Source organism: Gossypium hirsutum, chromosome A08 (genome assembly GCF_007990345.1).
Source record: "Gossypium hirsutum isolate 1008001.06 chromosome A08, Gossypium_hirsutum_v2.1, whole genome shotgun sequence".
Taxonomy (NCBI): domain Eukaryota; kingdom Viridiplantae; phylum Streptophyta; class Magnoliopsida; order Malvales; family Malvaceae; genus Gossypium; species Gossypium hirsutum.
In genome coordinates this window covers 122,284,284-122,296,428 of record NC_053431.1, presented here as the reverse complement: position 1 = coordinate 122,296,428, position 12,145 = coordinate 122,284,284, and the positions used below count along the sequence as shown (strand labels likewise).

At 33.8% G+C, this 12,145-nt stretch overlaps 4 protein-coding genes across 5 annotated transcripts; 2 read left to right on the top strand and 2 right to left on the bottom strand.

Moving 5' to 3' along the window:
- Positions 1-223: 223 nt before the first annotated feature.
- Positions 224-2,856, top strand: LOC107894176 (uncharacterized). The gene is made up of 5 exons (XM_016819396.2): positions 224-614; positions 1,118-1,476; positions 1,782-2,116; positions 2,349-2,513; positions 2,605-2,856. The coding sequence occupies exons 1-4, from the start codon at positions 506-508 to the stop codon at positions 2,473-2,475; spliced, it is 930 nt and encodes a 309-aa protein (XP_016674885.1). The 5' UTR covers positions 224-505; the 3' UTR covers positions 2,476-2,513; positions 2,605-2,856.
- Positions 2,857-3,070: 214 nt separating this feature from the next.
- Positions 3,071-5,867, bottom strand: LOC107894158 (serine/threonine-protein phosphatase PP1 isozyme 9). 2 transcript variants are annotated; one of them, XM_016819381.2, is made up of 4 exons: positions 5,169-5,867; positions 4,103-4,662; positions 3,459-3,650; positions 3,071-3,363 (listed from the first exon to the last, which is right to left on the bottom strand). In XM_016819381.2, the coding sequence occupies exons 1-4, from the start codon at positions 5,362-5,364 to the stop codon at positions 3,337-3,339; spliced, it is 975 nt and encodes a 324-aa protein (XP_016674870.2). In that variant the 5' UTR covers positions 5,365-5,867; the 3' UTR covers positions 3,071-3,336. The 2 variants fall into 2 exon arrangements, with proteins under 2 accessions (XP_016674870.2, XP_016674875.2); XM_016819386.2 differs by having other exon boundaries at positions 3,071-3,360; positions 5,169-5,861.
- A 1,889-nt stretch (positions 5,868-7,756) lies between these two features.
- LOC107894139 (uncharacterized) lies at positions 7,757-8,734 on the bottom strand. Its single transcript, XM_016819361.2, has one exon. It carries the CDS (start codon positions 8,384-8,386, stop codon positions 7,874-7,876), a length of 513 nt encoding a protein of 170 aa, XP_016674850.2. The 5' UTR covers positions 8,387-8,734; the 3' UTR covers positions 7,757-7,873.
- A 1,133-nt stretch (positions 8,735-9,867) lies between these two features.
- On the top strand, positions 9,868-10,640 carry LOC107894147 (60S ribosomal protein L18; the record flags this gene model as incomplete). Its single annotated transcript, XM_041076021.1, has 4 exons — positions 9,868-9,955; positions 10,075-10,145; positions 10,235-10,363; positions 10,454-10,640. Coding segments are annotated over 4 exons (366 nt in total), but the record flags the coding sequence as incomplete, so codon positions are not given.
- Between the last annotated feature and the right edge of the window lie 1,505 nt (positions 10,641-12,145).

The window sequence follows — 12,145 nt, the reverse complement described above, 5'->3', positions numbered from 1 at the left end:
TAAATAAAGTTAACAGACCAGAATCACCGACTCTCACTTTGCGCATCAATAGAGTGTTACTCTCCTTTCCTTTCCTTTTTTTTCCTTTTGAAACTTCTTTTTCTTTCTTTTGTTTTAATGCAGTCCAAACACAGGTAAATATAGTTGTTTAATATTTATTGCTCTGCTTTCAGTCGAATTTAATCTTAAAAGGCCGAATATGTTCTAAACCCATAGAGGGACGTTAATCTGGTTCCTGTCAAAATGGGTTCCAAACGGGTTTGATTGTATTGCATGGTGGCAGTGGGACAAAGCCCAGTTAATTGAACGGGTCAAATATACAAACTTGGGCAAACGAATACCCGAAAACCCAGGACGACTTACCAGATTATTTTGACATCAAGCGTAGTACTAGCGTTGTTTTAGTCTCTGCTCATTGATCTCTTCCACTCTTCCAGTTTCTTCTTCTTTCAGTTCTTCCACCACTGTAAATGCAGGATCCCCGCCACCTTTCTGGGTTTTCTCAATGATTCACAGCTCAAAAATCAGAGTACAAGTAAAAGCAATGAATAACATTGAACTTGGGTTTCTTATATTTCTTCTCCTTTTTAACCTTCTTCTGTCCTTTTCCTATGGTAACAAACAATATATGCTTTCCTCTTCTTCTTTTTTTTCTTGTTTTTATTAGTATTCGTTTAGCTTCAAAATTTCTTTCATTGGGTTTCTTTCTTTTATTGATACTGTTATGGATTTTGTTTCAAGTTATTCATTCATGACTTAGGGTTGGAGATTAGGCATTAATTGTTGTTGTTTTGATAAAAGGAGGTTTCTTTTGGCCTCAATCAATTGAACCGTGATGTTAGCAGGGCTTTGTTTCTTTTATTTGGGTTTAGATAATGGGGTATTTTGTTTCTTTTTTCTTTTTAGTTTGTTAATTTTAAGCTTCAAAGTTAGCTGATTTACCCATGTGTATGTGTTAGATTACTCTGTAGATTGCAGATATTTCTGTTAAGCATGTTGTGTTTTTACTTTGAAGAGCTTCTCATTTAATGCTCTTCCTTAAATACAACAATTTATGGTTCTAAATTTTGCCTACGAAGCTGCAGCATGTTAGATTCATTTGTTTTGTATCTACCAGGAGAACCCGGTGGTCTTTGTGTATCTCAAGGTGGTCGCTTTCCGCCCTTCTCTTCTGAGGGGAAACCTCCTAAAAGGGTGGGGAAGGGACACAAGGATTTGACACTCTGTAGGGTGTTTCGGAAAAAGACTTGCTGTGATGCTGCCCAGACACATCCTGCTTTGCTTTCTATTAGGAGGCTGGCTTTAACAGGTGAAGCCAGTGAAGAGTGTTTGCATTTGTGGGAATTGCTGGAATGTTCCATATGCGATCCACGAGTCGGAGTTCAGCCTGGACCCCCACTTATATGCACATCCTTCTGTGATAGAGTATTTCAGGCCTGCTCTAATGCTTACTTCTCAATGGATGCAAAGACACAGGTAGACTTTTAAGTCACCATGTAAAGATCATATACTAATGGGGTCGGCGGAGGGTTGCGTGTTTATAAAGTTTTAATTTATCCTCTGAAGAGCTATCGACACTTAGGTTGTAATAATTTGATGGCTAGGATGGTTACTTTCATGGTGCTTCCCATTCAATGAAGTCGGATATCTTCTCTGTTGTACATTAATGTGTTTTGAGCGTTGGAGCTTTATTTAGTTTTGCTTTGTGTCATACTGGTTTAGTATCTTCTCAATTTAGATATTCCCCTAGATCTAATTCAAATGAAGAAACTTTCTGTCAGGTTCTAGCACCATGTGGAGCAAATGACTTTGTTTGTGGTAGAGCATCTGAATGGGCATCCAATGGAACAGAATTATGCCTTGCTGCAGGTTTCCGTGTTGAACAATCCGTTGGCATGCATGGTGGTATTGAAGAAGAGTCCTGTTATGGTGGCAAAGCGAGTCTTGATTCAATTGCTGATTCATGGGGACCTTCACGATCTGAGAAACCCCACAAAACTGGGAACTCTGGGCTCTTAGAAGATTTCCAGCAGTGGCTCCAGGATATGCCATCTAATGAAAGAGTTTCTTGGGCAGTAGGAGGCCTTGTTCTTACAGCGGGCCTACTTTTTATAAGGTTCTGTTACTTCCTTCTTGTGAATAGTTTTCCTCCAGGCATCCAATTTTTTTTTCAAGTTTTATTAAGTTTCCTAGAAGGATATCCATGTCTGGAAAAGTATTCAATGCTAAGTGGACTTCACGTCACAGTGTATTTAATCTGTTTGTAGGTTGTCTAGTTTTTTCAGTTAATTTTTTGCATTAAAATCTTATAATCATCTTCTACTTTCGTAAAATTATTGACTGAGCAGCAAAAGAAAGAGCCATAACCAACGCCAAAAGCTTGCAGCTATTCAACGTGCTGCTAGGAGACTAGAAGTCAAGATGAACCCGACACCCACTTCTAGTCAAGGAAATAGGAAAGGGAATCGAAGATGAACGTTACTGCGGTTTTTGGAAATGTCATATTGAAATCTGTAAGTATTCGGTAGTTAAAATCTTCAATGGTTTTCATTCCCCGCCACTGTTGCTTACGCGTTTCTTCATTTCTTTCTGGTATTTTTTCAGGTTGGCTTATCTACGAAGTTCACTTCTCCGCTCGAATGCTAGACTGATCAATATTTTTGTGAACCCCCCTCCACTTGTACCAGACAAATATATCAAAAGTTATACGTTAGTATAAGCCTAATTTTGCAGTTCCATTGTGAAATCATAGCAAAAATAAAAGTTTGCCTTTGCTGTTTCCCAAAACTTTGAATCCTTCGTTGTAGTTACTTAGATATTGTTAATCATTGTCCTTGATATGGATAGATTTAGAGATAACTGTCTTTTAATGATTTGTGATGTTTTAAGAACTTGTTTAGGGAGGCAATAAGAGGCGTAATTTGTAGCTTTCAAGCACAACCTTTATCAAGGTCCAAATTTTAGGTAAGTTTTCATAGATGGTGTTTTCATAGAAGCACTTGATTTTACAGCGGTTAAAAAAGGTATATGGTTCCTAAGTAAACCAGATATAGGGTGATTACTAAGTATATTCAACACAAATCAAGGCAGATCCATCCATAGATTGCACACTGATAGTGATTAGAAAACTGTGTCCAATGCAAAAACAAATTTGTTACTGCACAGAAGAGAAAATGGGTAGTTAATTTACAGACTCTTCCGACGACTTCGTTTGCAAGCAACAATCTTATGGAAGTTTACTCGTACAATGAAGTAATCGGAACTTTTTTCAATTCAGCTCATCATGTTTTGGGTTTGAGCAGAATGACATCCCTAGCAATCCCTATTCATGGAACATCAAACCTTCCCCATCTTTGGTGGCTGCTGAGAATATAGATACAACAAAAGAAACTATAATCAATTGAATGTTTCTCTGAACCTGCAACATATGATAGCATTGCTCAAGTGGACATACGTACCTTCTTCAGGGGCTTAGAACCGCTTGGTAACGATTTATTATCAGCTGGTTTCAATATCTCAAAGGAGCACACAAGATCTTCATTAACACTCAATAAAGCACCAGCATTGTCAAACTCTCCACCATAGTTTGGAGCTGAAAATATTGTTACTAATCTTCGGCTAGCGAAGAACTCGTAGCCGTCCTCCACAACCTGCAATTCAAAACTTAGAAAAATCTCAATCTAAACAAATTGAATGACATAACTAATAATGACCATATTGTAATGACCATATTGGTCATATTTTGAGGGCTAATCCAGGAGCATGTGTCGCAAAAGAATGTCTGGTGGTATCTTAGATGTCATCGAAATGCATGTTATCATCTAGCCTTTTCCGACAAGTGAACTTTTAGCAATACTGATGCTAAGAAATTTTATTGTAAAAGCATTTCCATGCAACCAAAGACAAGAGATGCTAGATCATTTAACTCGACCGGAGTTTATAAACAATCTTTGGGGAAGGTCAACTAGATAGGAGTTTCTAAGCAATAGATGCAGACAAAAACTACATTGGTTAGTGTTCTAGCTTGAACTTAAAGGTTCCATTGCATACACAAACCTACAACCATTCATAAAAGTTCTAGCTCGAAAGAAACCGCGCTTACCTGATGGCCTCGACAAATGAGATCAAGGTCACTCTTGTCCAAAAATTCAGCAACTACATCAGCTCCAAAAGTAGATGAAATTCCTCTATCGCTATCTGCCCAGCCCTCGATCTTCGGATCAGGATCGGACCAAAGTAGATCGCAGAGAAGGCCATTATCAGGAACCTCTGTTGGCCTTTGAATTTCCTTTATTTGATCCAAATTTTCCAACTCTGGAGACAACCCTCCGTGCATACAAAGTATCTTCTCATCAACGAGTGCAGCCACCGGTAAACTGTTGAAGCAATCTGTAAATATTTTCCAAAGCCTAACATTGAATCGCCTTTTACACTCATCATAAAATCCGTAAATTCGATTGATCTTCGCATCTTCATGGTTTCCCCTTAAGAGAAAAACTTTGTCGGGATAACGTATCTTATAGGCCAAAAGTAAACATATCGTCTCCAAACTTTGCTTGCCTCGATCTACATAGTCCCCAAGGAACAGGTAGTTTGTCGCAGGAGGATAGCCACCAAACTCAAAGAGTCTTAAGAGATCTTGGTATTGTCCATGAATATCACCTGTATAAGGCCTATATGTTAGAATTTATCGAGCATAAGGTCGGTTAAGTCGGTCAGTTCAGGCTTGCTTCATAATAGGCATGAAGTTCAAGACAAAATATCCCATTATAACAACATCAACAACATAGGAGTCAAAATATTTGCTGCTCAACTCCTTCGGAAAGAGATTAGTTCCCAAATTACCAAAGAAAAATCCCAAATTGGATACAAAGTTCATCTAATTCAACCAAGCTATATACTTCATTACAATCATTTTCAACACAAATTGGGCATATCCAAAAAACCTAATTAAATTCTCATTCCATGAACATTCAAAACAAACTGTTTAGAACCAAGTCATATCCAAATGAACTAAACATACAAATTTATCTCAAATTCTCTTCAAAAGTTGATGCTATCAAAGTGTTAGCAGGGAAAGAATCAATTCCTCAAATAACAACAGCCAAAAACATAAGCAATTTCATAAATAGATAGAAAAGAGAGAGAGACGGAGAGAGAGAGCTGACCACAGATTCTAATGGGGGCATGAATCTGAAGTAGATTAGGCTGTGAAAGGAAGATTTGACGAGCATTAACACAAAGCTGACGGATCTCTCCTTCAGAAAGCTGAACCTGTTTGCTTCCTTTACCTTCCAACAACCTTCTTATTATATCATCCAATACACCCTGATCCATCATTCCTTCCATTGTCATCATCATCATTTTTATACTTCAAAGTCTTAGAGATAAAAACACCTACTCAATTCCCTTCAATTTTTTTATTGGGAGATACTATAAAGAAAGGCTATCGACAGAAAGGGAGAAGAAATGAACCAAAAAAGGCTTAATTCATATATATAGAAAGAAAAGGGTATTGTTTGAAACTTCAACAAATAAACACACAAAAAAAGAAAAAAAAACTTTTTACATGAACAAAGGGAGATAAGTAAAGGTCAACAAAAAGGACAAAATAAAATCTTTAAAAGGAAAGGGTAGAAATTTATGTAATTGAGTAGAATAAAAAGGATCAACCTTTACAAAAAGGAAAGAACTTGATGAAGAAAGACAATAATTCATGGATGTTGGCTGTCAAATATTTTGAAAAAAAAAAAGGATTCAACATTGCCAACAGTTTGAAAGCTTCAAACTTCAAAGGCAAAGGGTATTTGGATGTAAAAGGAAACACCAGAAAAGGTAAAAGATATACACTGGGGACACTTCATTTGGAGTTATAAAGAGAAAGAAAATTAACCCAGATCAAACCATAGATTATTTAACCTTGTAGAGAGATGGGGTCCACTAAATGGGGTCGTTGGTAGGCGGTAGCCATTAGAGTTATGCCATCTTTAATGAGAAAACATGGAAATGGCTCCAACTATAGCTGTTTGGTCATAATAGTTCTTCATAATTTTAATCAAGTACATTAGGTATGAGAAATGATTAGTTTTCTGTCAGATTTTGGATTTTGTTTTTTATAAACTGGAAAATGAAAAACAATCTTGACAGTATATATATATACATACATATGCTATTTGCCAACAAATTAATAATCCCAGATTTAAGGTTTTGATTGCTTGTAACTTTATATTTACTTTAAGTTGTTTAGTATTTATCTAAAACTTGCTTAAGATGTAAGAACTTACCTCTATTATATTATATTTTCTCAGCTTTATGCAAAAGACCTGGTGAAATTTGGTTGTCTCAAGCTTCCAAAAACCTGTAAGGATTTGGTTTAGTTTTGCGATCAGTCCCTGTACTCTTTAGATTTTTTAAATTTAATCCATATACTTTTAATCCCAGTGATTTAGTCTGATTTAATAATTAAACTGCAATTATAACACTATTAAACTTTGACATTATAAATTTAATTAACAAATTTACCAATTGGACTTTATTGTTATATGGGATAAATATCAAAACTGTACATGAAGTTTGATTTAATGTACAATGTCATACATAAACTTTGATTTTGTGCGATTTTGTATATGAAACTTTGATTTGATTCAATTTTCTCAAATCACTAATAACACTATTGAATTAGCACCATTTTATGATGAAAAATTATATATAAATTTGACATTTATCTATTTTTTTATCAAATAAGTTGAAGATAAATATATGTATTATATTAAAATATTTTATGCTTGTCTAAGTTTGATTTAGCCTGAAATATATTTAAAATTTTTGTCTAAATCCGTGCAAAAGACTAACAGAAGCCCATTTTAAGTCCATCCATATTTTTTTTTAAATATTTATATTATATTATTTAAATATTTAATAATTTTATACACTTTTTATTTATTGAATTCTTTTATATAAGCATCTTAAAATTATTTTAATGTTTACATTAGAGATATATTATATATTTAGTATGGTATATTTTTTAATGTGTTCTAAATTACATAATATATAAAAATAACATTATATAAAGTATTATAAACCTAAAAACAAGCCGGGCTGGACCAAGTTCAAGCCTTGAATGTTAACATTTGAGTCCGTCCTATATTTTAAATGAGTTTAATTTTTTTGTCCAACTTTATTTTTTGAACTTAATATTTTTACCCAAAACTTTTTGAGTGAAACTTCGAATCTCAACCCGTTAAAAAGTCCATATGATTCCCCCGAGACCCTCTTGATCTAAGGAAAACCCCTCGCACACATCCATCATCCTCTTGTTAAGTCGTTCAAGTCCTACAACATTCTGAGCTGACACTTGCCAAACTACCCTGGTATCTAAGGACCAAAAAGAGGACCCATAGGCTATAGCTAACCTTCCCGCTCCCTGTAAATACCTTCCAGGACAAATGGTAAATGAAGGCAAGAAGAACATAATCCCATTCTGCTAAAATTCTAACTATTTGATTATCCCCCAACCTTCATAAGTAGTGGCTGTCTCATATTTCACAGTGCCATCCCATTTTATGACATAGCTATACTAAACTTTAGAAGTAACCAGCCTGCATTAACATCATAATTGAAGGGGGGAAAACCCTTTCTGTGTGCATGGTTAGATGTAATCATGATGTTAAAACAATGGAGTTAATAAACATTATGAACAAACAAACCTGAAGAACAAATCAAGCAAAATTATAAGCAAACATCAAAAAGCAAAATATTTAACAAAATAAGCCATCATTCATTCATTCATTCCATTGAGCATGAACACCAATAAAATTCATGTGACAGAGTTCAATACATCAAATTATCCCCTCATTTCAAACTTAGGTTCTAATCAAGCAGAAACAAAAGGGATTTCCCTAATCTTCCTCACTTTCTGATCATTGCATATAAGCTTACATTCACACTGAGGGCTGTCTTCAAAACTATCCATAGGAAAACCAGCACCAGCAATCCCTACTGAGAATTCAAGCTCATCCCCATTCCTTGACACTTCAACAACATTAACCCAGAAGAAAAGGAACTTCACACTTATACCTTCCAATCTTGCAAGCTTCCCATTTGAAATATACCCTCTAATGGTATTCTTGTATCTCAATTTATAAGTCCTTTCAAGAGTAAAGGTACAAGTACCATTCAAGAAAGCTGAGAATTCACCTGTTATAGGGTCTAGATCATAGCCAGTAACACCTGCTGGGAGAAGACCAGCAGGGAAGTTGAAATCCCTGAGAACTTCATAGGCTGTTGGCTTATTGTCTTCAAAGGAGATTGTCTCTGAGACAAAAGATTGAACAATTAAAAGGTAAAAGAAGAGAAATTTTGGTGAACGTATGAAGAAACAACCCATTTTTCTCAACTTCTCTTTTCACTTCCTTCCCTTGTTTCTTCCATTGCTGTTCTTCATGTGTTTACATATATAGAAATCTTGCAATCCAAGCTATGCGGTGTTCTTTTTCAATCAAGAAAACAGTACTTGAAGACATGTAGACAAAGAGGAAACTGGCCAAGTATTTTCCTTCATCAACAAGATTCTGCAAAACAGTGTAGCATTAAAGAGTATCTGTTTCATTTTGGAGCTTGAAAAGTACTATTATGTTCAGCCGAAGGAACCTCAAGAAGGAACCTTCCCATGCCGTTTATTTCATCTTTTTTCACTCAAATTAAAACCATAACTATACCACAAAAAATATAAAAATCCAGAACCACAAGAATGAATTCTATCTCTAAATTCTTGAAAAAAAAATCTCTACTTTATTAAATTATATGATAATTCATAAATTTATATTTTAATTTTAAACATAAATTTCAGTTTCCCTTTATTTTTTATAAGAATTTTTATTCATCTTTTTAATTTTAGGTTTAAATTATACTAACAAACAAACCAGACATCAAATTTATAATCTAAATCTTTCATAGTTTGGGATCTTGGATACATTTAAATTTTACAACAATTTATTATCTTAGAAGTGGAATTTCCAAAACTCAATTCCAGTGGCGGAGTTAGGAGTGGCAAAGGCTCGGGCTCCCCTAAAATATAATTTTTTTTTCATTTAAACTCTTTATAATATATAAAATTTTAAATTAGTAATGATAAAATTACTCTTTGACCCCTCCAAAAATAATAAAAATTTGATTTAATCTTTTAAAAATTATAAATAGATAAATTATTAAAATGGTGAAATTACATTTTTTACTATTACAAAAATATACAATATAGTTTAGACCCTCGAAATTTTTTTTTTGACTCTGTCATTGAATTCACCTTGTCCCAAAAATTGTGTCTAAAATTAGAGAACCACCAAAACTCTTTTTTATTTCTTGAAAGGAAAATAAAAATAAATGGCACTAAACCCTATTTCTCTATTTTAAAAACTTATCAAATTATTTCTAAAACCTTTTAATTTTATGAATTTAATTCCTCTACTTTTTTTATTTCAAAAAATCAAATCCAACTATTAACATTGTTAAAATTATTTTGTTAAAAATCAGATTCATTACAATATCATTTTTTTTAGTTACATTGGTTCAAAGTATTCAAAATGTCACGTTAACAAGTTTAGAAAAAAAAATTCAGGTTCAACTACTAACGATTGGACTTAAATTTTGAAATCTGAAAAATATAAGGACTAAATTCTAAATTTATGAAGAGTAGAGAGACTTATGGCAATTTTAACCTTTTCTAAATCAATAGTCCACCAAAACCTGAAATTGGGCCAGATATCAGATCTATGAATCTTGAATCCCCTAATAAAAGAAAGCCCATTTATCAATGAAGGACCATGATCCAAATCAATAAACCCAACTCTACCTAATTACCCAATTTCACAAAATACAAATTCAAAAACCCTAACCCTTGGTACTCAGTCAGACCCGGCGCTTCTTCCACTTCACCACCACCGTGAAAGCTCGAGCAATGGTCTCTTTCCCTCTTTTCCAAGTTTCATCTTTTTTACTTAAAAACATGAAAAAAACTAGTTCTAATATTTCTCTTGTTTTCTTCGTCTTTTCATTAACAGGGGATTGATTTGGTTGCAGGAGGTAAGAGCAAGAAGTCCAAAAGGACAGCTCCCAAATCCGATGATATTTACCTTAAACTTCTCGTCAAGGTCTTACCTTTTATCTTCCACTCTCTGTATAAAAAAATGTTTACTCTTTCTTTTGGAATAAATGATCTGATTTTTGTTTTGGGTTATAGCTTTATCGTTTCCTTGTAAGAAGAACTGGGAGCAAATTCAATGCTGTGATATTGAAACGCTTGTTTATGAGCAAAGTTAACAAGCCTCCACTATCTCTGTCTAGGCTTATTCAATTCATGAAGGGAAAGGTATTTTATTTGTGGTTCTGGGTTTTTCAGGATCTTTAAATTATTGTTGGTTTGGGGTTTAATACCTTTTTGTACATAAATAAATTGTAGGAGGATAAGATTGGTGTTGTAATGGGGACTGTGACAGATGATATTAGGGTTTATGGGTTTATGAGGTTCCAGCTTTGAAGGTTACAGCTCTTAGGTTTACGGAGACTGCTAGAGCTAGGATTGAGAAGGCTGGTGGGGAATGCTTGACTTTTGATCAGCTTGCTTTGAGGGCTCCTTTGGGTCAGAACACGGTATCGATCCTTCTCTTGCATTTTGTTTCGAGTTTTTATGCTACATTAGTTAGTTCAAATGTATGTATGTTGATTCAGTTGACATTTTTGAGTCCTATTTTTTTGAAATTTTTATTGCTTATTTGTTCATTTATTGAAACTCTTAGGAGTTGAAATGCCGGTTTTACTTCCATGCACTATTAAAAACGTTAAATCGATGATTTCTGTTTACAATGTGAAGTACTAGTTTGTTAAGTTTACTAGTTAAGGATATTGATGCTATTTTCAATATAACTTGATTAAGTTTAATGTATTTATTCCTTCTTTTGAAATGTAGTCCGGATTAGTTTAACTTTTCTCATACCGAATGTTTCTCGGTATACAGAGAAATCAAATACACCCTTTGACTGGAAATGAAATAAGTTATGCATTGTCAAATGTTTCCCATAAAGCCGATCCTTTGGCTTATATCATGTCTTGTGAAAGAAGAAAAAGGGGTCTGGATTTATTTAAATTACTTTGGATGGAACTGCAGGTGCTACTGCGAGGTCCAAAGAACGCTCGTGAAGCAGTTAAACACTTTGGTCCAGCACCTGGTGTGCCTCACAGCCTTTCTAAGCCTTATGTGCGATCAAAGGGGAGGAAGTTCTAGAGGGCTAGAGGAAGAAGGAATAGCAAGGGATTTAGGGTTTAAGCATAGGCTTTGTAGTTGATAATGAGTCCTGTCTGCCATTTTATTACTGCAAACAAATCTTGCTTACTGGATTTAGGGTTTCTCCTGCAGATGCTTACTGGCTTTTGTTACGTGTGCATGGATTGTTCACTTCTGGTGTGAACATCTTTCTTATTTATGGTATAAAGTGGAGCATGTTTAAGCATTCAATTTTGATTCAAATTTTGAGTTCATCTATTTGAATGCAAATTTGATCCAATTTTATTTGATCTTTAAAAAGCACAAGAATCTGTTTAATTAGACTCAAACGTAGAGTTGATTTTAACCTCTAATTATTTGAACCTAAAATGATTTTTCTGAAATAATCCAACTTCTCAATGAAATAATCTAAAATTCAAAAAAATGTAAAAATGGAATAAATATAAAAAAGTTCAAAAAAAAAATCTAAACACAAACAAGTAATTTAGGGATAAGAATGAAATTTATATATGAAATATGAAATTTTAATTTACTCAAACATCTAGTATGCAATGCTTTCCTGTAGCTTGTTTGTTTGATGGATGCTACTTTGCATTAGAGTTTACTTTTGTTAAGTTTGATGCCTTGTAAATATACACTTTATAAAAGTAAAGCTGATTTAGGAGCCTAAAACTGTGATTTACCAAAATAAAATTCTAGCATGTGACGAATTAAAATTTAATATTTTTCATGTACCTAATAATTTTAATTTATAATTTTCTAGTATTTTAATCATTTTCATTCATATTGGAATTGGAGTTTTTGGGTTAAAAATTAGACTAAAAAATAATCTGTTCGAACAAAAATTTAGAAGTTACTCAAAGAATTTAA

Bases quoted from the DNA above. Each gene is read 5' to 3' on its own strand.
- LOC107894139 (XM_016819361.2), bottom strand. From the start codon at position 8,386: ATGGGTTGTTTCTTCATACGTTCACCAAAATTTCTCTTCTTTTACCTT.
- LOC107894158 (XM_016819381.2), bottom strand. From the start codon at position 5,364: ATGATGATGATGACAATGGAAGGAATGATGGATCAGGGTGTATTGGAT. The intron at 4,663-5,168 runs GTCAGCTCTCTC...GGCCTTATACAG, and splicing joins TGCCCCCATTAGAATCTGTG to GTGATATTCATGGACAATAC. The intron at 3,651-4,102 runs GTAAGCGCGGTT...TTTGAATTGCAG, and splicing joins TCATTTGTCGAGGCCATCAG to GTTGTGGAGGACGGCTACGA.
- LOC107894176 (XM_016819396.2), top strand. From the start codon at position 506: ATGATTCACAGCTCAAAAATCAGAGTACAAGTAAAAGCAATGAATAAC. The intron at 1,477-1,781 runs GTAGACTTTTAA...ACTTTCTGTCAG, and splicing joins CAATGGATGCAAAGACACAG to GTTCTAGCACCATGTGGAGC. The intron at 2,117-2,348 runs GTTCTGTTACTT...TTGACTGAGCAG, and splicing joins GCGGGCCTACTTTTTATAAG to CAAAAGAAAGAGCCATAACC.